Consider the following 25,620-nt stretch of genomic DNA (forward strand, 5'->3'; position numbering starts at 1 on the left):
TGTTCCAGCAGCATTTTCTCCTGATGTTTTGCCTGCAAGATGCCAGCCGCAGATGCAGGTGAAACGTCAGGAGAAAATGCTACTGGAACACGGCCAGAAAGCCCGGAAAACCCACAACACCACATTAGGATGTGCTTTACTTACTACCAGTTTCCTTCATGTAGGTCCACATCTCCCTCTCTTCGGGACTGTGAGCGAAGGAGCAGTTCCCGACATACTGACATTTCTTGCCCGAAGCAATGTGGTTGCACAGCTAAGGAAAACAGGAAGAAAAAGCGCACCAAGTCAGAGGAGTTACGTCATGGAGGGAAAGAGAGAAGCTGAAGGCCGGCCTCTCTCCTGTCTGCAAACAAAGACTCACCGAAGAAGACACTGCGCATAGCAAGGTGCAAAATGCAGAATGTAACCAACTGCTCAGCCCTCTCTTCCCCAGGCACCCGGGGCCAACAGCAGGGTGCTTTTACACAGAGAATCAGAGTTGAAAGAGGCCATCCGGCCACCTGCACAATGCAGGGGCAGCCAACAGCATCCCTGACTAGGGTTTCTCCAGTTGTTGCTTAAAGACTGCCAGTGTTCCTGCTCCGGTTACTGCCCACTTGTACCCCAAGAACTCTTTCATCTATGCTGCTACTCAGAGAAGTGTTTCCCCAGCCAGCACGTGTGCTGCACATTTTTGAAACCCAGATGTAGAACTTTACACTTCTCCTTGTCGAATTGCATCTTATTTCCATTGTTCAAATCTCTTTGAATTCTATCTCTGTCACCTGGGGTGTTTGCAGCTCCTCCCCATTTGGTGTTACCTGCAAGCATAAGGGCACTTTGGACTCACCATGAGGGTGCCTTCTCTTTAGTGGGGCAAAGTCATCCAGACTGGTTAGGCCACGCCCCTCATCACGACAGGCAGGGCTTTGTCAATATTGTGGCAGGTTCTCCTAGGCAATAAGGGGGCTGTCCTTCCCAGGCATCCAAAGATTCTACTATCCAGCTTCACAATTATTTAAACACACACACACATCTTTCTTTCCACCCCCCCCCCTCTTTTTTGTGGTGGGGAAAAAAATGGGATGACTTTGCCCCACTGAAGAGAAGGCCACTCACAGTAATTCTAAGGTGCCATTCTACAGAAGGGCCTCTCTCATTCAGACTGGGTTTAAGCCACAGTGCAATTTGGTGCCAAGTGGAGAAAAAAGGGAGTTTGTTAGTTGTGCCTTGGTATCAAAGAACCACTTGTTGAAAAACCCTTCTTTTGAATGTCACCACTGAGGTTCTGGTCATGAATGCCACTAATGTGGCAGATGCTCTGGTGGACTGCGCATACATTCCTGCAGGACGCTACAGATCGAGAGTTCTGCAGGATTTCTGTAGGCACAGTTTTATCCATGGTGCTAGAGATGATTTTGAGGTATTGTCGGAGGCTTTCACGGCCGGACTCAACTGGCTGTGGTGGGCTTTCCAGGCTGTGTGACTGTGGTCTGGTAGATCTTGTTCCTAATGTTTTGCCTGCGTCTGTGGCTGGCATCTTCAGAGATGTATCACAGAGAGAAGTGTGCCACTGGACACTTCTCTCTGTGATACACCTCTGAAGATGCCAGCCACAGATGCAGGCAAAACACTCGGAACCTTATTAGGTCCACAGAGAACAAAGAGAGACTGGAAAGGCAGCTCCCTATAACCCATGAGAACCTGCAAAAACATTTACACAGCCCTGCCTGTAGTGATGAGGGGTGTGACCTGACCAGTCTGGATGACCGAGCCCGCACTGGAGGTTCTCCACCTTATCATCCAGATTGTTTATGCTGAATAATGCAGCACTTCCAACTCACTTTCAGTCCACTTTTATTTATTTATTTATTTCATTTCTTCGACTTTTATACCACCCACCCCCAGAGGGCTCTGGTGACCGTTTGCTAGTGAACTTTGTCATTTCACGCAGTAAGATCCAGGGGCAAAGTGGACTGGAAATGCATTATTTGGCACCTACTTTTAGCCTAATCCTACCTCATGGATCTGTTGTGATGATAAAGTGGTGGCCATCCCCACCTACTTATTCTCCCCTCCCCATCTATAGCACCTGAACTCTTCAGATGAAAGGACACAAGTGTAAATCGGGCATTTTCTGCTTTTGTGATTTCACTGATTTTGAAACAGTGAATGATTTAGGTGGCAGTTTTACATTTACTTCTGTAAGCCTGGCCACCTCAAGGATGTTATGGTGAAATGGGGCACGCACGCACGCACGCACGCACGCACGCACACACGCACACTCTTCCAATGTATCCTGACCCTGAGGATTAGAACCCCCACCCCCCACAAAGCCCTGATTTTTAGAGTCCTGCTCACATCAAACTGCAAAGGCACTTGCTTCTTTGTGGGAAGGGGGCGAATGGTCATCCATTTCTTCCGCTCATTCGACATCACCAGCACCACCCGGCGATCTTTGGTCCACCTGAAGGAGTTGGGGCCAAAAAACAAGATTCAAGATTCACAGTGCGGACCAATCAGAAGGCAGCTCAATCCAAAACAAACTCAAAGCCGCGCCTAAAACTTGTGTGTGTGTATCGTGCCTGGTCATATCCTGGGCCTGACTATAATTCCCCACCTGGGAGGTGGGATACGGTAGCCTGCGTTTCCCCCTCCTGCTCAAATGCAATCCTGGGAATCCGCAGCCTGGTGTTTCAGTTAGACCCCCGGGGTTATTTCCTGTGTTGGTTTGGATGAAGCAGAATGCAATAAGGGAAGACCAGCCACATTCCTTTCCTGCTGAGAGGGAAGAGTTGGGTGTCTCTGGGATAGGAGCTGCCTTGAGGTAGAGTGGCGAGTCTTCTGTCCTATTTGAAAGGGGAGTTTGGTGAGGTTTCCCAGTTCTGTCAATAAACATTTCATACCCTATTTTTCCCGGAACTGCTGTTTCTAAATAGATTTTTGCTCACACGGAAGTGCTTTTCTTGAACAGACCGGGGGTCCTGACAGGGGGATCTGGTGGACTCCAACCCAGCAGACAGGAACCATCGTGACACAGACTAGCCAGCCTTCAGGGACTAACATCTTGTGACTCCCACTCAAACAACATCTCTAGCTCACGCTGGTTGCCTACAGATGATGTTCCTCCACACAGAGTGGGTTCTGCAGCAATGCGGAACGCAGTGCAGGCATTTCTAAGCTCAAATACTGAGGTGCCAACTGTACCCATGCCTGTTCTTCCCAAGACGAACACAGCCAATTCAGGATGCCTACTGGAAGAAAGCTGCCCACCCAACTGCTCAAAGAACAGCCGTTTCAGGTAAGCAAGCTATTCTTCATTGTGGTCTCTGTGCAGGCAACACCACAAAAACGAGAGATGAGCAGGGTGGTTTTACACAGGGATGGCACACAGGAGAGGAGTTGGGGTGGCGGAGGAATAAAGAGTTCCACCTATTCGACAGGTGTTCCACCAGTTACCAATTGATTCCCAAGTTCAATTTAAGGGTCAGGTTATTACCCACCAATTCTTTCACAGTCTAGGTCTCACTTACTTACTGTCAGGGATAGCACCTGGTGACTAAGGTGCTTTCCCCAGGCTACTGCCTTGCCACAAATGGGGCTGGTAAGTGAGGTATTCTGAATGACAAAAGGGGTACTTTCACTCTAGGGTAATTGTTGCAAGATATATGTAACCTTTCCGTATATGTAATGGACCTTTCTCTCTTTTGATCTTTATTGCTTGGTACAATTTTAGATAACCAGGCTGACCCGGACAAACCACTCCCTAAGACAGTGATGGTGAACCTTTTTGAGACCGAGTGCCCACCCACTTATTTATCACAAAGTGCCAACACGGCAATTTAACCTGAATACTGAGGTTTTAGTTTAGAAAAAAACGGTTGGCTCCAAGGTGTGTGTTACTTGGGAGAAAGCTTGGTGGTAGTCAGTGGCTTTGCTTTGAAGCAACTGTGCAACTCTTCCAACGGGTGAATCACAACCCTAGGAGGGTTTACTCAGAAGCAAGCCCCTTTGCCAGCAACTGAGCTTACTCCTAGGTAAAGGATCCTGCTTTAGTTCTTCGCATGAAAATCAGACGGGTTTAACAGGGTTACCTACACTGCTTCCCCAAAACTAGGTCTTAGGTTTAATGCTAATAATCAAGCCCAGCGGCCCAGGCCAGCCTAGATGTGTGTGTGTGGGGGGGGTCCTCTGTTTGTGCGTGCCCATAGAGAGGGCTCTGAGTGCCACCTCTGGCACCCGTGCCATAGGTTCGCCACCACTGCCCTAAGATAAACAGGATATGCCTGTTGCCCTGCGGGAGTGACGAGCCGTGGCGGGGGGGGGGGGGGGGGCCTCTATCTTTTGCCACCTTGGGGCGCCTAGTGCCCAAACAACTCTTCACACTTTCTATGGAAAAATTGGAGGGGGGAATTCTCGGAGATAAATGGGCTAATGAAAGCCAGGTCTGACAGAACTGGCTTTCTCAATATAGGTCCCTTGCTGTCTTCCAATAAACACTTCCGATCAGCAAATCCAGAGTCCTTTTATTGACTGAAGGTCCATATCTTTCAATATCATCTAGTGGATTAGAGCTAAAGGTGCCATCTTGCAAGAGGGGGGACACAAACGCAGCCTCCGCTTGAGCTTTCTCTGCTGTGGCCCTCACCTGTTGGAATGGCCTGCCTGACAAGGTGAGAAAGACCCCCACGTGTCTAGGTGGGGAATGGAGGTCCTTTGTCCAGAATGCAGTAGGGAATCATGACTCTGCAAAGGGGACATCTCTATGCAGGTAGTAAAGTTCACAGGCAACTAGAAGTTTGCTAGACAGCTTCCTTTTTCTCTTCCCACCCCATACTACACTGCTCACGGTCTGCAGTTCAGTGCCCTCCTGCTGTGAAAGCCGTTGATCTGATGTATTATACAGATTGTGTCACTGTTCTTAAAATTGGTATAATCAAGTTTCACCAGGTTGTCCTGTGTATGGACTATGCTGTTGTCCTGCCTTTTATAACTGTAATTGGCTGCCTTGAGTCTCAACAAGAAAGGTGGACAGCGAAAGAGGCGAATAAACCAATCAAGCAGCATTTAACAGAATCCAGCATGAAAACGGCAAAGGTTGCAGGAGATTAAGGACACCAAGAGTTGGAGAAGCAAATGTTTAGTGCTGCTGACTGTTTGTTGCTCCCAAATGAAATCTTGAAATACAAGAACAGGAAGGGTTGTATTACACGGAGGGTAGGAAATTACACCTGTGTGGTTTTTCTTTTTGCTTCCCTGCTGCAGTTACCAGCCAAGAAGGCAAAGCAGAACCACAGATGAAGCACACTTTCCATCCACATTCAAGCAATTAGGATTAACCTCTGGGCAGGAGCATCCTCACTCTGCCAGGAGACAGCACAATGATCACATGCTTAACCGGACCAGAAATGTCCGTGCACAAGGCCTGCTTCCTAAAACGGTGGTTTGCGGGACTCTGAAAGCACCAAGGATGGTCTAATCGGGTGTACAAAAGACATTGTGGAGAAAGAGTGCAAACGTGTTACTTACGGGTGCCTGGCTTTTGCGCTACAGTACTTCTTGTTCTTGTCTGGCTCACTAACTTGCCCATTTCTCCAGCACTGGGCACACACAAACTTCATTTTCAAATTAAGAGAGCCATGCTTTGCTTGATTGCTGATAATCTTGAAAGCCAGAGGAGAGAGGAGATTTTAGCTCTGCAAACTAGTTCTGCACATCTCAGAGGATAGACCCAGCTTGTTTAGAAGCGTGCAAAGAAATTTCGGACAATCCGTTTGGATTATTGAGGGTAATGCTTCCAGCCATTTACTATGGGCTGTCAGAATGCTGGACCCTTCTGCATCGGAAGGCAATTTAGCTGCTGGCATGAATTCCACTCTACATTGTGAAGGGAACCAACCCCTGCACACTTCTGCCACACTGCAACTAAGGGCTGTTTCAGACCTCACTAGAAACCCAGCATGAACACAGCTGTGCAACTCAAGATGCCTCAGAAGAAAAAGAAGAGTTTGGAATTATATGCCACTTTTCTCTGCTGCAAGAACCAGGTTTGATTCTCCCCTCCTCCGCATTAATCCGGTGAACCAGGTTGGTTTCCCCATTCCTCCACATGAGGTCTGCTAGGTGACCCTGAGCTTGTCATAGTTCTCTCCGAACTGTCTCAGCCCCACCTACTTGTCAAGGTGTTGGGTCTGTTGTGAGGAGAGGCAAAGAAGGAGTTTGTAAGCTGCTTTGAGACTCCTCCCAGGAGAGAAAGGCAGGGTTTAAATTCAAGCTCTTCCTCTTCTTCGTGAATGGAGAGGGAAGAAACTCCCTCCCAGGAATCTTTCTGACTATTAAAACAGTTAAAATAGCCAGTCAGTTTCTTCTCTTCTGGAGCTAACTAGCATGAAGGGAGGGGGAAGAAAATCCTTCCGCAAGCCTCCTTTCTCTCCCCAGCAGCAGCAGCGGAGTGGGAGAGGGGCTAGACACGGTGCATCGAATATATTCCTGTTTTCTACACTTGCTAAAATGAGTGGCGGACCTGGCAAAAAATCTGGGACTGACTTTTATCAGTTCTGACTGGGGAAAATATACTGCATTGTGGGTGCAAAAGGCAAATCTTTGAATTGTGCTTTTCAGCAGTTGCAATCCCAAGAAAACACCACGTTGAATGACATTTTAAGACACTCCGTTCTAAGATCTGTTAAGAGAAAATCTCTGAGCTGAAATCAAAATCAATCTGGCAACCGTCGCTGTTCTTCGAAGCCTGGGATGCAAAGCAAAATACCACCATTATTATATCTTTGACCGCTGCAAACTTGCTTGTGAAAAGGAAGCAACCTTTGAGAGATGAATAGCTCTGCAAAGGTGTTTTTCCCCCTTGCTGATGGTGAGTGGCTTTTTGAAGGTTTTTACAATGAAGGTGAAAATCGTGTCTGCGATCCAGAAGTTGCAGCTCTCTGTGAACACAATGAATTGAAGACAATTCTAGTGACTTGGAATAAGAGTTGCTAAGTGACTGCCAGAAACGTCTGCTTAATTGAACATATTTTTCATATTTAAATGGTTCCATTATTTTGGTTTGCTTTGCTTTGCTCACGGAGAGAAGATAAGGTGTAAATATATTTGAAATTTTAAAAAAAATGCTAAATAAGAGCAAGTGTCTGGTTTTATAGTTGGTCCCACCTCTTCCAACACTCATTCTGTGGTTGACCACACCTCTTCTGGCAGCCATTTTGTGCTTGTGCCCATCACCTTGTGTTACAATCTCAAAAATGCCCATAGCCTTAAAAAGGTTGGGTTACAGGTTCAAAAAGGTTACAGGCTCAAGAGCTAAGGTGTGGGGGCAGAAAAGAGGTGAGGGGGACTCCAGAAAACCAATTTATTTTTGTATTGTCAAAAGCTTTCAGGGCTGGAATCACTAGGGTGTTGTGGGTTTTCCAGGTTGTATGGCTGTGTTTCAGTAGCATTTTCTCATGACGTTTCGCCTGCATCTGTGGGCGAAACGTCAGGAAAAAATGCTACTGGAACACGGCCATACAACCCGGAAAACCCACAACACCCCAATTTATTTTTGTTTTGAGTCCGCAGCAACAATGTAATGCTTGATGGGTCATGTGACCTATCTGTTAAGCAGGCGGCAGCAGTTCAAAACCAGAGTTGTTGGAAAGTATCGCCTCTTATCTTTTCTAACAGGGTTCCAGAGCTTACTTACTTCATTCACACCCCAAAGTTCTCCCCAATGGGCATCCAAAGTGGCCCATCATGTGTGTGACAGTCCCAAGGCCACCCAGTGAGAAGTCAGATCCCAGTCTGGGGTTTCAAAACCACCAACCCATGACTTGGGTCACCAACACAGTTCTGCCTCAGGGAGCAACGAGCGCACAGAATTCCAGAAAACTGCTAGCTAAGGAAAATACCTGGGCGCCCAGTGCGTTAGACTCCATATTCTGCCAATATTTCTTTGATTCTTGAACAATAGCCTCATGAGAAATACCTGCAGTGAAGGAGACACGGGTCTTAGAACAGCTCTGACGTTTCTAACCCTCATGCAAGTGCTACCATGACCCTTCAATGCTTTTATTTTTCAAAATGATCTCCAAAACTGGCGAGTAACATTTAAACATTCCTTGCAACGAATCTGCTAAAAGATACAGAAAATTATTTCACAAACAGGCTGTCCGCAAGAAGCTCACGAGGACTGCACAGAGTACGGATCGCTTTAAAAAGAAAGCAAACAAAACATGAGCTTTTGTACGGTGCTACATCTCAGCCCAGAATCTTTCAAGTGAGCTTGAAAATGCATCTCTTGCAAAAAGACCCAGGATTGGGAGTTGCGAGAGCCCATCATGGCAAACTGCTGACTCAGTTTGACACAGACTGGGTGCTAGAAAATTCATAAATCACAAAGACATAACAAGGACAAATGTTCAAAGCAGGACTGCTAAGAATATAGAAAGCTCAGCTATTCCATATGGCATAATACAAGAATAATTTGTTGGAAAGATTTTCAGCTGTTGCTAGCACAAGGCAGAGTTTACGCAGAGGCGGGGGGAGGGGCGGGAATGGAGCCTGAGACAGCGCTTGTTCCGGGTGCCTCCTCACACACACACCCTGTGTCCCGCTCACCTTAGCCAGTGGGAGCCTGTCGCGGGCCACCCCTTGGCCAAGCCCCGCGAGGCTGCTCCTTCAGTTGGCGGAGGCTCCGCTGGCTGAAAAAGCAGCCTGGCGGGGTGGGGCCGAGGGGCGCCCGGCGGTGGCCCAGCCAGGCTGCTCTTTTGGCCAGCAGAGGCTCCGCCAGCTGAAGGAGCAGCCTGGTGGGGCGGGGCCGAGGGGAGGGGAGGGGCGTGGGGGTGGTTCTACACCCCCCCAACCAGCTGGCATGCACCTGGGGACATGTGGGGGTCACATGTCCCTGCCAGTGCTCCGCTCATTCATGTCACAGTACAAACACACTCCACATCTGCCCAGAGGCACTTTTTAAAGCAGTGTTCTTGCGCCGGACCCACCTGTCTCATTCTGCATTATCCACACTTTGAGCTCTACGAGACTGTGAGCGTAGAAACACTCGTCGTCCCTTGAGCAGCCATACCGGACTTCGTGCCTGCAGAGGTCCATCTGGCACTGAACGTGGAAAGGGCGTATCTTGGAATACTTGACCGTTGTTTCTCGCAAAATGTGGACAAGGCACCTAGGTTTTTTAAAGGCCAAGGGTGAGCAATAGGAAAGTTCTGAAATGCCACTTCAAATAAATCTGTGCTTCGTTTAGGTTTCAGGCTGGGTGGACGTTTGTGCCTTGTTACTTTAAAAACACTGACTGCAACTCAAACTATATAAACCCCATAGAAATGGCTTAAGAAGTTCCATGTTAAGAAGCAGAAAAGTGAGACAGCAGAATCCGGATTACTCCTGAAGCTAAACCACATGTATTGTGGAAGGCTTTCACAACCAAAAATCAACTGGCTGTTGTGGGTTTTCCAGGCTGTGTGGATGTGGTCTGGTAGTTTTTTGCTCCAAGCGTTTCCCCTGCATCTATGGCTGGCATCTTCAGAGTCACAGAGAGAAACACATCTCACCGTGACATGCTCTGAAGATGCCAGCCAGATGCAGGCGAAACGTTCAGAGCAAACACTACCAGACCACAGCCACACAGCCCGGAAAATCAACAAAAGCCAACTAAATCACATGCTTCTCCACTGTTCCTCCCCACACTCAATTCTCACACCATCCTGCCAGCAAAGCCACAGGGCTAAGGCTTCACGTGAGTGTTGCAGCCTCTAGCAACTTACAGGCTCATTAAAATATTTAGCTGTGCTTTTAATTGTTCCAAACCCTGTGTGCGCACACTCTTGCCGTAATGCAAACAACAAGGGCGGGTTAGTACAGGTATCACCAGATTGCAGATCTGGGAGGCACCTTTCCTACGGTGCAAGGCAGCAATTTCAAGGCATGCAGCAATTTCAGGGCATGTGAGATTTGAATTGCAATGGCAAATCACCTCAATCAATTGATCAAATCTTTTTTACGGTCACAGACCAGCACAAACTCCCCTGTTTGTCTTTTGCCTTGAAAACCCTAGGATCACTGAGAGTCGGCTGTGACTTAGCAGCACTTCTGACCGCCATTCCCCGATTCACAGCTCTGCTTCTTTGCCACCACACTAAGCCAGCTCTATAATTCCGTTTTACTGTTGAGAAAGCCATCTGCAACTGGCTTTAGAATTTGTACACTTTAAGACTAGCATTCTGCCCTCGGCATCTCGCATAAAATGGGTAGGAGGGGAAGGGAAAGTTTTACGGAAGTAAACCTTCTGTCATTAGATTGCCCAAGGTAGTAGAGGGAAACTACCAAGTTTAGTTTTTCACTCTTCTTATTAGCAAGTCTGCTAATAACGCAAGGCGAATTCACCTGACAAAGTCAAGTTTCTCTGAAAGGGGAGGGCCACACTCAGTCTATAGGCCACACACAGTTTCCGAATTAAATTTCCATCAGAACATCTGAACACTGCACCTGAATTAAGCAGCAACACACAACGGTGTACTCTACATATGGAAATGCAGCGGGCCAGCCCGAGCGACTGGATTAGCACAGCCATTTGAACTTCTAGATTCCCCTGTTTAAATGACAATTCAGCACAGAAACACTGAAAAGTTTCACTCATTCCTATGCCTCAGGGATAGTCACATTTCTGCTAGAGCTAGAATGATCTACTGCTAATAATTACTATGATTAGAACTAGAACGAGTGTATCCACAATTGCTGCTATTTTAGAAATATATTTATTTATTTATATTATTTACATAATGGGTATAGAGCTAGACTATGGGATGAGGAGGTAGTCATGAATTTCCTGAATTGTGCTGGGGGGTGGGCTGGATGACCCTTGAGATCCCCTTCCACCTCTATGTTTTCATGTTACTTATGGTCTGCCTTTCTCACCTGGGCTCAAGGCGGATTACACAGAGTGAGTCAGCACAACTGATGGCTAGGACAGGCAATAAACAATGCAATAAAATCAGGGTTCTCAAAAAACCCAGAACTGTTAAAACCAGAACTGAAGCAAAACATAAGTATTAACACATTAGTTGCTGCACAATTACACAGTAGGATCCTAGTTTCAACAAGCTACCGTATATACTCGTGTATAAGTCGACCAATGTATAAGTCGAGGCATCTAATTTTACCACCAAAAACTGGGAAAACTTATTGACTTGTGTATAAGTCTAGGGTGGTAACTCCAAAGCAGGCGGGGCAGGGAAGAGCCACGGTGCCTGCTCCCCACCGGATCACTCCCCCCTCCCTCCGCCACCTCCCGAATCCCCACAGCAGCCCCAGCCCTTGGCTGCTCTGGCGTTTCCTTGCTTGTGAGCAAGGAAAGGAAACACCAGACAGAGCATTCGCCTGCTTTTGGGGTTTCCTTGCTTGCAAGCAAGGAAACCCAAAAAACAGACGACTGCTCTGTCTGGCGTTTCCTTTCCTTGCTCACAAGCAAGGAAACTCCAAAGCAAGACGGGGGCAGGGAAGAGCCAGGGTGCCCGCTCCCCACCAGATTGCTCCCCCCCCCCCACCTCCCAGATCCCCACAGCAGCCCCAGCCCTTGGCTGCTCTGGGGTTTCCTTGCTTGCAATCCTTGTTTAAGCAATCTTTGGAGCATTGCCCTTTTAAGAAAATCATAGAGACACCCTGCCTGAGCGGCAGCTTCCCTGAAGCCAAGCCTTAGAGTCTGTGGGGAAAGGAAAAGAAGGAAAACATGAGTGGGTGAGTGAGGGGGACGATGGGTGGCGGCAGCGGGGCGGCAGCAGGTGGCAGCGGCTCGTGTATAAGTTGAGGAGGGCTTTTTCAGCACAAAAAATGTGCTGAAAAAGTCGACTTATACGCGAGTATATACAGTATGCCTAATTATTTTTCTAAGTAACTGTGAATCATTCAATATAGTGCCAGACTACAGCCTGCATAGAAAAGCCCTCCTGAATAATTCAGCTTTGCATTGCTTTTTGGGAAAGTCACAAGAGCCTTCCTGACCTAAATCTAAAGGAACACGGCCGATTTCAGACATACTTGTTATCTTCAAAGTCATGCATAGCAGGATGTGAACAAGATGCAGAGTTATCCTTATTCCTTTTGCTGATGATTCTGGGTTTATGTTCAAAACATTTCTGAAATACAAAACAGAAACCAGTTTAGAACAGGAAAAACTCCTTTGCCACCTTGAAATGGCTTTCTAATATTATGCTGCAGGAGCAGATTAAGAGACGTTATTTTAGGGTCAGCACCTCGCAAAGAAACATGAACAGTCCATGATGCTCCTGGAGGAGGCGGGACACGGTCAAGTTGATCTTCCCGCAGCTGCCGCCGAAGAGGGCCTCGCGACTGAAGGCCCCTTTGCGTTCCAGAGTCCACACATCGATCTCCTCTTGGCAATACGCAAAGGTGCAGTGGCCAGGATAGCGACACTCCTCTTCAGCAGCAACATCTAAACACAACCGGGTAGGAAGGCGGGTCTGAGACTCAGGCCAAGACCACCCGCTGGTTATGGGGCCTCCACTCTCGGAGAGAAGGTTCAAGGTATTCCCTGGACCCAGGCCAGTCTTAGCTTTCGGGTCACCTGTGCCCACCTGATAATCACACCACACAAATCTGGATTTTCCATCAATTTGGTGAATGGAATTGACTTCTGCTCAGCAAGGGCCGAACACAGTTCATGACCTTCCCACCACAGTATTTTAACACATCCTCCCCAACCTGAACAATATGTAAACTATAATGCCTTTATTTTATTTATTAAAGCCTTTATGCCCCACCTTTCCTCATGGTGGCTACTAAAACATCCCCAGCAAAAAAAAAAAAAGTAAAAGTAAATGTACTGTTTGAAGCCAAACATCGTATAATATATATAACATATAAAAACCATAACATAGAATAAAAGAAAATATACAGCAAATCATTACAGAATCATTATTGGATCAGACATTTTTACTCTCCAAAAAAGTACATTTGGCCCAGATTTTCTTGGCAGCCAAGACAAAACCAATATATTCTAGATAACCAAAGGATTGGTATCAGATAACAGAAAAAAACGGTTTATCTAAATGGGGTAACATTTTTTTGCCCATTAAAAGCTTAAGCAAAAATGTGGCCCTCAGTTCTGAATACAAGTAAAAAGACGAGATATAACCAGACAGGCAGAGGCATAACATCCACATTGCAAGATGTCCTCATCCCGCTGTACACGGCATTGGTCAGGCCTCACCTGGAGTCCCGTGTGCAGTTCCGGGGGCCTCACTTCACAAAGTGTGCGGACAGAATTGAGCAGGTGCAGAGGAGAGCGAGGAGGACGATCAGGGGCTGGGAGGCTGATGGACTTGGGAATGTTTAGTCCAGAGAAGGGGGGGTATTGATTGCCCTCTTTAAGTGTTTGAAAGGCTGTCACTTATCAAACCAGTTGCGTAGGTTTGACCCTTCTGACTGTACTCTCAATAAAGCATCCAAAATGGAGCACCAGGCCAAGATGTTATTGTAACAGGTTGGTTTGGATCATTTCTCGGCACAAAACATAATTTAGGGAATAGAGCAACCGAAATTAGTCCAAAGTTATTAGTCCACAGTTATATGGACTTGAGCCCTAATTGATGGCATGTGCAACTCGGCACATGTCCAGGTGACAGGAGATCCTTTAGGCAACAGTAAAAAGCATCTGAGAAAATGATTCCACATTGATTCCAGCTTCGGGATCAAGTGGTCCTTCCATCCCCACACCTCTATACCATAGATGAAATGGGGAACAGCTTTATTTAAAAATAATCTGATAGATGTATATGAGAAAGCTACCCTTGGAAGAATAAATCTCAATAAAAATAAAATAGCAGACCCCAAATCTCCTCCACGCTGCCCTTTAAAAGGTGCCTGCCATTCAACCCGTTCAGACGCCAAGCAAACAGGTGTGCCTCAGGGCACCCCATGAAGATCCCCTCTCACCTTTCCAGGGGGCCGATGGCACAGATCCAGAACCATAATGGGAAAAGTCTGGGTTCTGGTCAATGCCAGATGGGTCACCCTCAGAGGAGGGATAGCCAACAGATGGCTGCCTAAAACCGTAGATGGCACACAGCAACATAGGGACGGAGATGGTCCTTCAAATACGTGGGTGTCAGAGGGCCTTAATTATCATAACCAGCCCCTTGAGCTAAACTTGAAAACAGCTCTGAAACACAAGTAACAGAGGCTTGTATCCCACAAAGTGCCACCATCCCCTCCTTCCACTGATGTCTCTTTCAACTCTCAAGAAGGCTGTTCTTGGGGTCAGTGGGTCACCAGCCACGTGGGTCTGATGACCCCAAGAATAACATTCCCAGGGTTTGAAACAGACAGAATGGGGAAGGAGGGATTGAGAGGAAAAATGCAGTCAATTCAAAGGATATAAGGCAAGGTACAGGCAAAAGGTCATTTGCTAACTCCCAACTCTCCATCTCTAAACACAACTGCTTCAGAGAAGCTGCTGAAGGAATGTCCAAGAAAACATGACGACCTTCCCTGGGAAAGGGTGGGTTGCAGAACTGAAATGAAACCGAAAGTCTTGCGCACTCCTGGGGCAAGCGACAGGTGTTCACCTCGAAGCTAGGATCCTTACCTTTACAGATATAATAAGGGCCCACGTACTGTGTCTTTGTAGGCCTAGGTCTTATTTTTTTCCACGATTTATCTTCAGAATTTTTCACCCTGCCAATAAGGATGTCCTTCTTGCATTTGTGCTCCAGATTGGGATGGTAGGTATAATCCAGCAATTTGGGGCCTGAAAGAAAAAGGGGACAGGAGAATTCCTACTGTTGTACAATCTGCAACCCGAGTGAAGAATCACGTCAACAACCCTGCTTCCCGATTCATTTTAATAAGGCTGGCACAGCTGGCAGAGTCTGTTGCAGCCATTATCTTTCCAAATGCTTTTTATTTCATCAAGAAGGAGAGAAACTTTCAAGGTCAAACTCTGTTTCCTAAGAACCTACAAGGAGCTAATTTGACACCAACACTTCCCCTTTGGGAAAACTAGATTTTTCCACCTGTTTGACCTTCTGCCTGTTTGAATATCTCAAACCCTGTAGTCTTCGAAAACTGGATTTCCTAGCTCTCTTCAACACACTGAGAATCTACCCACCCACCCCCCGCCAAAAAAGAGGGGAGCTGGTTTTAAACAGGAAAAAAAAGTTGCAACATCCTTATCAGGCAAGCAATACTCTTTGTGGTCTGTCATCGCTAGTATACAGAAGGAAGAACCAACCCCCCCCCCCCCCCCCAGCTGCTGCAAGAATTATGCTCAACAGGTCACTCTTAGAGGCAGCCCCGGCAGCCCCACACCTATTTGCAACTCCTGCCCACCAAATTCTTAAGCAGTTGTCAAGTTCATGCACACACGCCTGATAAATAGGGAGAAAGGAGGCTCAGAATTCAGACAGCAGAATACATCTGGGCAGCAACAGATTTTTAAATAAACACATTTTATTATGTTTCCACAGAATTGAAACACAATACAGAAAAAAGGAAAAGAAAATAATAATAAATGGATCTATATTTATAACTGATTGAACTAAAAAAACCAATTACAATTCAAAATATAATGAAAAGGCAAAACATACAAACTTGATATATAAATTTGTAGAAAATTAAAAGGTCAACTATTGGATAGAGAGTTCTCTACCCTAATCACCACAGCCAAGAAAACATGCTCCCCCCTGTATTTTTCTCTCCCATTTGAACGGGGCCACTTGGCACACTACCTGTATTGCTTAATAAACCCTGCTCAAAGGAGAGCCATAATGCTCACCAGGTTTAATGTTATGCCTTCTGCCTTGTTACATGGCAGATTTAATAAGCAAGAAAAGGCTAAAAGATTGTGCCAGTGTAATGATGGCTCAGTTGAATCTCTGGCCCACCAATTACTACACTGTCTCAGATTCAAGGAAATCAGATCCAAGTATGTGAATCTTACTCCTTTACATTTACCCGATCTCCCCGATTTAATTAGATTACACTACTTGTTGGATATTCCTGATCCTTCTCTCTGTATGATAGTGGCAGACTTTCTCCTGGAAATTACTAAATGCCAGTAGATTTCTTTCGACTTAAAATTTATTTCCTGTGTTGTACATGCTTTTTAATCCGTTTTTTAATTACTGTTGTACTGTTGTTATGCCAATAAAGGCTTGCATATGCATATATATAACTTTGGCAATCCCGTCATACTAACATACTTGCTGAAAAGATATATATTGATTGATGTTCTTGTCCATTAAAATCATTTCAGTAAAATACAAACTTAACACTACTTTACAAGTTATAATATTTGGTAAGACTCTCCATTGACTTCAGTTCATATTCTGAAACTTCTATTCAGTTAATTTTGCCACACAAAAGTATTCTCTCATTTTCATTTCCCAGTTCTCATTTAAGTAAGAACTCTTTCATATTTCCATGTAAAGTCAGCAATTACACGATACAATTGGTAAATAAATTATTATCAAAATTACATATGTTAGAGAGGTACACATTAATTTGTGTTCTTATACATCAAAATCACATGAATAAGATATAAACTTGTGCTTAAAGAAGAGTTGGATTTATATCCCCCCTTTCTCTCCTGTAAGGAGACTCAACGGGGCTTACAAACTCCTTTCCCTTCCCCCCTCACAACAAGCACCCTGTGAGGTAGGTGGGGCTGAGAAAGAAGAACTGTGACTAGCCCAAGGTCACCCAGCTTGCGTGTGTTGGAGTGTACAGGCCCAGAATTCCCCAGATAAGACTCCACAGCTTAGGTGGCAAAGTGGGAAATCAAACCTGGTTCCTCCAGATTAGAATACACCTCCTCTTAACCACTAGGCCACTGCTGCTCCACTGCTGCTTAAAGAATACCAAGTATCAGTCTAAATAATATAGCGAAAAGGAAAGAAAGAAAAGAAACAGGTTGAGTACATAAGACTGGCTGTTCCTTCAAACTATCATACTCACATAATTAATTCATATTGAGATCATATATCAGTGGTGGTGAACCTATGGCACGGGTGCCAGAGGTGGCACTCAGAGCCCTCTCTGTGGGCACGCGCAAACAGAATCCCCCCCCCCAACACATCTAGGCTGGCCTGGACCACTGGGCTTGATTATTAGCATTAAACCTAAGACCTAATTTTGGGGAAGCAGTGTAGGTAACCCTATTAAGCGCTGCTAAACCCCACTGATTTTCATGCAAAGAACTAAAGCACGATCCTTTACCTGGGAGTAAGCTCAGTTGCTAGCAGTGGGGCTTGCTTCTGAGTAAACCCTCCTAGGGTCGTGATTCACCCGTTCGAAGAGTTGCACGGTTGCTTCAAAGCAAAGCCATCGACTACCACCAAGCTTACTCCTGAGTAACGCACGCCTCGGAGCCAACCGGTTTTTCTAAACTAAAACCTCAGTATTCAGGTTAAATTGCCATGTTGGCACTTTGCGATAAATAAGTAAGAACATAAGAACATAAGAACATAAGAAGTAGGTTTTGGGTTGCAATTTGGGCACTCAGTCTTGAAAAGGTTCGCCATCACTTTCATATATCATTATCTATATAGCATTTTTAACATTTCAGTCTAGGTTAATATCCAATTTTTAAATATCTTTTAACATAAGAAAAAACAACAACACTTTCATATATCATTATCTATATAGCATTTTTAACATTTCAGTCTAGGTTAATATCCAATTTTTAAATATCTTTTAACATAAGAAAAAACAACAACACTTTCATATATCATTATCTATATAGCATTTTTAACATTTCAGTCTAGGTTAATATCCAATTTTTAAATATCTTTTAACATAAGAAAAAACAACAACAGATTTCTCACTGCATTTCCAGCATAAACGCCAATGTTTTTTTATCCTTTTTCTTGCAATCTTTTAGGTAAATGATCTTTAAATATCTTGGAGGACTGTTCTTGAAATTTCAAAAGAGTCCACCCATTTTCTTGCAATTTCCTGCGTGGCTGAGCTTTTATAGTTACTGATGGCTTTTCTCTGAAGTCAATCCTGGAGTCTTCAAAAAAATATATTCATCTGTAAGACATGTTGCCATTTGTTTTGCTTGTTTTGCAGTTTTTATAATCATTTTCCTTGTAGATGTGAGCATTTCTAAAGCAAGTAACATTTTCCAACTACATTCTGCTGCTTCTTTCAAGGGAATTCTTCTTAGAAAGTTAAATTCGCTTTCTTCAGGAGTGTGTTCAGCAAGTGTTGAAAGACCAGTATATCAATCTTCCTTTCTACTAATGGTTTTCTGTAGGTCTGTTCAATATCAAGAAGATGTTCACCAACTAGGAAATGTTTTCGCAGACTCTCAACAAACTCTTTTTCAAGATCTATTTCATCTGTTGTTATAGCCATAGACGAAGCAAGCTCCTGTTTGAAAATCTTTGATTCTCTTTCTCTCGTCCAATAAATTCTGATTGTTTAAACTCCTCTGTTAAGCGTTAAGATCTTCTTTCATATTAGTCTTGGACTGACTTATCTGTTGTGAGATTAAGAAAAGCTATTTTATCATCTCTGCTGGCCTTATGGACATCTTCAAAGATAGAAAGATCAGAATTGGAATTCCTTCTCAAATCCACAAGGTGGCAGCAACACATCAGACCATTTCTCAGTAATTCACATCTAACATTCCAGGGTATGGTTATTATTTTAAGAAAGTGAGATTTGAGATAAGACTGTTTCTGTTCCCACGGTCCAGTAAGGATAGTCTTACCACAAGGCATTAAGCTAGCCCCAACTGAAAATCTTTAAACAAATCTCAGCCCAAGCTTAACCCATATCTCCAACCATCTTTTGCTTTTGCAGGATATCTCATAGAATCATAGAGTTGGAATCATAGAGTTGGAAGAGACCATAAAGGCCATCAAGTCCAACCCCCTGCAATGAAGGAACGCACAATCAAAGCACTCCCGATGTATGTTCATCCAGCCTCTCTTTAGAAACCTCCAAAGAAGGAGACTCCACCACTCTCCAAGGCTGTGAATTCCATTGTCGAATAGCTCTGACACTCAGGAAGTTCTCCCTAATGTTTAGGTGGAATCTCTTTTCCTGCACCTTGAATCCATGACTCCATGTTCTAGTCTCTGAGACAGCAGAAAACAAGCTTGGTCCCTCTTCGACATGGTAGGGATGTCTCAAATGCTTGTAAATCACTCCCAAGGTTCCCTTGTCACTGCCATTCGGCTGTCCAAAGAGGTTACACGTATATTCTCCTTTACTGCCCCAATTAAGTATTTGCCAATTTGTAATGTATTTAAGTCCACAGATCTTGTATGGTCCAAGAAAAAATTCTGTAATTCACTTTAAGGCACAGAGACTTGTAACTGCCCAATCCAGGAAATGAAAATAACTCCAAACCAAGAGACAAAACAAATCCCAAATAGAAGATTTTGGCAAAAGGGTCTCTCAAGTGTCCACAAATCACACCAAGAACATTCCAATCACCGCACCTCACAGCTGAAAAGAATTCCACACCTCGTGTCAAGAGAATAATTAGATCAACTAACATACTGCCATCTGTTCGCCTTGAAAGCTTATAAGTCTGGGAGTCTTAAAATCCGGTTCGTGCCATTCAAACAACAACCAACCAAAAGGAAAAAAATAAAAGCATTTTCTTCCTTAGTAAAAATGTCTTTTCTTTTTTTTTAAAAAAAAAGATACTTTAATACTTAAAAAAATACCTCACTGCAGATCCAAAAGGGAAACTTAAACAGGAGAAAACAACAAAATAAAATTTTAAAGAGAAAAAGGGGGGGCGGCAGAGGTGGGATCCAACCAGTTCTCACCACTTCTCTAGAAGTGGTTACTAATTTTTTTTGAGTGCCGAGAAGGGGTTACTAAAGCAACCTCCCTGCCCAATTGGGACTGGAGGTGCGTGTGTGCAGCAGCGCCACTGTTTGAATCCCACCACCATCGGAACCTGTTATTAAAACACCCTGTGAGGTGGGTTTGGCTGAGAGAGTGATGAAGAACTGTGACTAGCCCAAGGTCACCCAGCAGGAATGTAGGAGTGCCCAAGCTAATCTGGCTCACCAGCTAAGGCTCTGCCACTCAGGTGGAGGAGCGGGGAATCAAGATTAGAATCCTCCGGCTCTTAACCACGCTGGCTTTTTGATTTACTGTTTTTATTCTGCAATAAAGCCCATTCAGTTACACAACCACCTCCTCATTCCAAGAGTTCTGACCAGGGGCAAGCCTGGGACGCTGCACAGGTTATCAAACCCTCTCATGCTTTGTCTCCAGCTAATCCCCCACACCTTAAGGGGAGGCTGGCCCACTCTGGAGAACACCTGGTCTTATCATGGTCAGTGCAGTCTACACAGACAGGCAGATGCTCTCCAGGGTCTCAAGCAGAGCTTTTTCAGGCCGCCTTCTGTCTGCTGCTTTCAGCAGGAGAACTGAACCAGGGACCTTCCGCGTGCCAAGGAGAGGCTCTAACAGTGAGCCACGGCCCCTGGAAGTAACTAAACTTCACTGGGGAAAGCACCAGCCTGTCGCAACACCAGACTTGTCTAATAAAGGAATCAGTAATTTGAAAGCAGAATTATTCTCACTTGCAAGCATAGAAAAGCTGTTGACTCATATTGCCAGAATGGAGTACATTAGTACAGGCAAAGCATTATATCCTCCAGCCTGCCCCCTCCCGGTCACAGGAAAGTACTGTCACACATTCACACGCACACACATTCCACAGACGGTGAGAACTGGGACGCCTCAACCCCCCTCCGCTGAAGCTGCAGAACTAGACCAGGGCAGACTGGCACAGGGAGCAATCGAAAGCAAAACAATTCCCGAGGCTGCTTCAGTATTAAGATCTCTGTAGAAAGAAACATGGCAGAACCTTGGCTAAAACGTTAGAGCAGGGGTGTCCAACTCTGGCACTTCAGATGTTCATGGATTGCAATTCCCATCAGCCAACTGGCCATGCCAGGAGGGGCTGATGGGAATTTTAGTCCATGAACATCTGAAACGCCAGAGTTGGACTCCTCTGTGTTAGAGGGTCATGACACATGCCTCAGTGTATCCAGCAGACCAAAGTGCTGCGTCCTTCAGGAACTCTCTGAGAAGTCAGTCCACTAAGCGTTAAGAGGAAGGTAAGGGGAGAAAGGCAGACATGGCGGCAGCACCTTGCAGACAGTTCTTGCAGCTTCTTACCTGTCTTGACAAAGCACAAGGGGCAGGCCTGTCTGAGCTCATGAGTGCCTTCCAGGGGATTCCTTGTGACTAAGGAGGATGCTGACCCTGGCATGCTAGCAGGGCTGCTGCTGAATATACTCGAGTAGTCATTCCGGCCTGAGCTCGAAATCCCTACGTAGTTCTCGGACCCAAACAAACTAGCTGGCCCGTTCATCTGTTGGGAAAACAAAAGTGTTTATTTGTAAATCTGTGACAGTTTTTATTCTGATTTGTATATGCAAAAAAACCCCTTTCAATCACACCTTTCGGGTATTTCTGCCTCTAAGAAGATGTTTCAGTAAGATTTTTTTACAAGGACAAAGGAAGAATCTAAATTTGAATAACCGTGACTGTTGTAAGTTTGTGCAGATACTTACAAGTAAAAGAGGAGAAGTACTGTTTAATGCTGATGTGCCATCTCTGGAAGTAGAGCTGGGTAAATCTGAAGGGATATAAGATTGTTTAAAGTGTTAGGTTTGCCTGCATTTTACACTCACATAAACCAAACACAGCATGGCCTTTGTTCAAATGAGAATGAGATACCTAATCCTTGGTCTACTCTAGAGACTATACCTGGCAGAGCAATTCTCAAACATGCCACAAGAGGCAGAAGAATAACATACAAAAACTAAACCGGGGTGCTGTGTGGTTTCCGGGCTGGATGGCCGTGTTCTAGCAGCATTCTCTCCTGACGTTTCGCCTGCATCTGTGGCTGGCATCTTCAGAGGATCTGATGCCAGCCACAGATGCAGGCGAAACATCAAGAGAGAATGCTGCTAGAACACGGCCATACAGCCCGGAAACCACACAGCACCCAAGTGATTCCGGCCGTGAAAACCTTCGACAATACAAAAACTAAACTGCTACATTGGATTCACCCGCTCCTCTCTAACTTCTGGGGGAGAAAAAATCCTGTGATACAGGACTCTAAATGTTGGTCTGACATCAGTAGTGTATGGCCGCATGGCAAAGTTCCCGTGACTTCAAAGAGAACTGGCTGGAGAGTCTTTGTTTCAGGGTATGTTTGGCATTACTACCCACCGCTCTGTTTGCAACAGGGCAGGCAATACTCATCAGCTAGTTTTTTTTGCTTGCATCAGGTGGGTTCGCGGATTCTCTATCGCGTATGGGTGCTTTAATTTTTAATATAATATTTAATTTTTATCGATCGAAAAATCAATCTATCGAAAAATCAATCGATAGATCGACTGATTGACATAAAAACGGTGAACGGGAAGTGAGGGGGTAGAAATGGCGGCGTCCAAACTGCAAAAGGACAACATGAACTGCTGTTTGCTCAGCTTCTCAGGCTCATGATGGCCCATCTCCCGATGTGATGGAAACCCAAGCGTCAAGACTGACGGACATTTCTTGGTGTGGTCTGGAATCACTGATTGCTTGTGTATAAACCTGCGAGGCCAGAACGTCCCAGTTTGTTGATCAATGAAGGGTAAATTGGGTGTTTGGACTGTTTGATTAGTCTTATTTTTTTTTTACATTTTTTAGTGCCAGTATTGATTGATTAATTCATTTTTTTTCAAAAAAAATCTAAAGATATGCAGGCGTGGGGAGGCCGCGGTCAATAGAAATGATATGGCAGGACAAGAAATGGGAAGTAGTTGGCAACAAAAAGGCAATCGAGGGGGAAACGTCCAAAGCAGAGCAAGGGGTGGGGCGGGGTGGGGTGGGGGTAAGACTAGGCAGGCTGCCTTATGGCTGAGGAAAGAGGAAAGAGGTCTGGGCAAAACTGTGTCCCTTGGCAAAGCAAAATTAAAATCCTGCTATGAATGGATTTCCTTGCTGCGGAGAGAGCGGAACGTGAAAGTGGGGCTAGAGGAAAGATATCTGTACAAGGAATCTTGCCGGGGTGAACATTCGCCTCCACCACACAGCAAACACCTGGTGCGTACTCAACCTATGAAAACATTCAGTGGCTCTAGTCTAAAAGTGGCTTGAGTTTCAAGACTGTGTCTTTTTTCATTTTAACTATGTTACAAACGCTAGTTTAGGGAGCTCCCCCTACCCCAGTGGTCTGCCCTGTTTCTTAACATTAATGGCTTTCATTCAGGCATCCGTCCCCTTCGGTTAGGTTTTAGATAATTAAACCGGTGACTTACCTCTTTTAGAATCACTGATCGAAAAAGTACTTAAAGAAGCACAGAAGTTGTCTAGGGAGGAAACCAACGGCTGGGAATACATTTCGGAAAAGGCAGATGCAGGAACAAACCCAGCTCCAACTGGCAAAGTCCCAAGGAGAGGGGGAGAGAAAGGCATGCTGGGAGCCATGGTGGCCACTGGGACGGCTCCTCTAACAATGGTGCTGGGCTATAAGAGGAAAGAAATACAGATTCTGTTCCATTCAGAAGCAAAAGGATCCCAGACTTTCAGGAAACAGCCCTTAGTACTAAATCTGTGTTTGACATGGCTGCAGTCACTGGAATCTGGTGCTACCGTATATACTGTGTTTCCCCAAAAATAAGACTTATATTAATTTGATTTCGAATACCTTTAATGGCATATAAATTGTTTAGACTTATATTAATTTTTGCTCCCAAAAATGCGCTATGTCTTATTTTCAGGGGATGTCTTATTTTTCCGTGTTCTGTTCATCGGGCATGCTTCCAAACAAAAACTTTGCTACGTCTTACTTTCGGGGGAGGCCAAAGGAACCCTGCAGCTTACTCCCAAATGCAGGACAGCCAAAAGATGACTGCAGCTCATGACCAACAATTATACTACAAAACATTTTTTCCTCACAATGAGAACCAACTCCAGAGGAGAAACTACAGCAGAAGCCAGACAGGCTGCAAGACAGCACGCCTGGAAAAAGTGACACGTGGATAATTCCCTCGGACTTTCGACAGAGCTTCTGCCAACTTCATTTCAAGGAACAGAGCAGCCAGCTTACCATGACGCTTTCGCCAGGGTCAGACACCGAATCTAGCAGCTCATCCAGCTCGTCTCCGATAATATCATCTCCGTCCCCGCAATCTAAACAGTTTTCCGGCACAGTAAAAACGGTGCCTCCGTTAGTCTGTGAGGCACGAGGCAAAGAACTTTTCTCCGCCGGAAGCCCAACCAGAGATGCAACTGGCAACGGAGCTTCGGGAGTAAAACTGGAAGAGGAGGAGGAGGAGGAAAGAGGCTTTTCGTTCCAACTGGGAAAATCTGAAAGAGATTTGGGTTTGCAAAGACACCTCCTCAGAACGGGGATCCTTTCAGCATAAAGTGAAAACAATATCAACAAAAATGGCTGAACTTGATCATAACAGGAGGGAGACAGATCACCAATGTGGTTTAGGTCCAATTCTGCCTGATGCTTACAGCTCAAGAGCTCTTGGCACCCCACTCTGCTCCCAAGGGCAGCAGGCGATGTCAAAATACCGTTTTTGAAAAGGACCAAACTTCTGGAGACAGTAAAGTTACAGAACTCCTCTCAAATGCACCTCCTCATGAACTAGGGAGACAGCCTTCTGGCAGGGACTGAGATTTCTCGCCCACAAACTCAGGGGCAAACCGGGTCCGTTATTTTCCAGCCAGAAACCAACTTGATGTGGCCATTTCCCACCCCCACCCCACTTAGACTGGGTATCTGGCACTAATGCAAATATAGTGAGGAGGAAAAGAAGTACAAGGTATGGAAATACATGGGAAGTATAAGGTATGGAAATGGAAAGGGAGGAATGGAGGCAAAAGGGAGGAGCTATTCTGAGCTGTCTTGTATAAAAATAAATCTGTTGACAGAGCACAGAGTTGCTCTTCATGTACAGCTTTCCACAAAAGGTGGTCTACAGTCCAAGAAACCTCACCTGATTCAATATCTTCTATAGAGGAATTGGAACTCTGCAAGCAAGCGAAACATCCGTTATGAAGTTTGCACAGCAGATGCCTGAGGCCCAACGTTCTCTATTTATTGACAGGTCATCCTTCACGCTGGCACCCCAGGCAGATCACACAGAGTACAGCAATGCAACCAAACAGCACGAGGCATCCAAGAAACAACACGAGCACAAAACGTTAGAAAAAGGTAAAAATGAAGCTCAGACGTGACATCAACAGCCAAACGTCAGCCTATCCCAGCAAGTCAAGCCTAGCAAACCAACCATTACATGAAACCCAGAACACTACTGTGAGAACAAGCAAGCACGCAAACTACAAGCATATTCTTTCAGTGTTTTATCATAAACGCGCTGTACAAATGGGAAGAATTGCAGAGTACTGCTTAAATGGGAGTTCCACCAGTATGCAAGGGAAAGTATGCCCAGTAGGTGCATTCCTGTATAGTCCATACACTGGAACTCCATCAAACACAATACACTTTATTTCCAACTGTTACTTTACCAACCCGGCTCAGTTTTTTGAGGGCAAGAGTTGGCAAGGCAGACAATCAGAGAAGTAAAGACCATTGACAGATACTTCTGAAGGTTATGGGAATCCAGC

General features: G+C 45.2%; 1 protein-coding gene across 2 annotated transcripts in view; it reads right to left on the minus strand.

Moving 5' to 3' along the window:
• Positions 1 to 25,620, minus strand: part of ZC3H7A (zinc finger CCCH-type containing 7A) — a 41,320-nt gene that overhangs the window by 3,752 nt on the left and 11,948 nt on the right. For both annotated transcript variants that reach the window (XM_048493378.1, XM_048493379.1), the window contains 13 exons: positions 24,990 to 25,023; positions 24,089 to 24,348; positions 23,298 to 23,505; positions 21,558 to 21,622; positions 21,160 to 21,355; positions 14,588 to 14,749; positions 12,234 to 12,433; positions 12,019 to 12,116; positions 8,970 to 9,151; positions 7,881 to 7,957; positions 5,509 to 5,642; positions 2,341 to 2,446; positions 145 to 253 (listed from right to left, as the gene is read on the minus strand). In XM_048493378.1, coding sequence (XP_048349335.1) covers positions 145 to 253; positions 2,341 to 2,446; positions 5,509 to 5,642; positions 7,881 to 7,957; positions 8,970 to 9,151; positions 12,019 to 12,116; positions 12,234 to 12,433; positions 14,588 to 14,749; positions 21,160 to 21,355; positions 21,558 to 21,622; positions 23,298 to 23,505; positions 24,089 to 24,348; positions 24,990 to 25,023 — 1,831 coding nt within the window. The remainder of the gene's footprint in view (positions 1 to 144; positions 254 to 2,340; positions 2,447 to 5,508; positions 5,643 to 7,880; positions 7,958 to 8,969; positions 9,152 to 12,018; positions 12,117 to 12,233; positions 12,434 to 14,587; positions 14,750 to 21,159; positions 21,356 to 21,557; positions 21,623 to 23,297; positions 23,506 to 24,088; positions 24,349 to 24,989; positions 25,024 to 25,620) is intronic.

This window comes from Sphaerodactylus townsendi, linkage group LG04 (assembly GCF_021028975.2).
Source record: "Sphaerodactylus townsendi isolate TG3544 linkage group LG04, MPM_Stown_v2.3, whole genome shotgun sequence".
Lineage (NCBI taxonomy): Eukaryota > Metazoa > Chordata > Lepidosauria > Squamata > Sphaerodactylidae > Sphaerodactylus > Sphaerodactylus townsendi.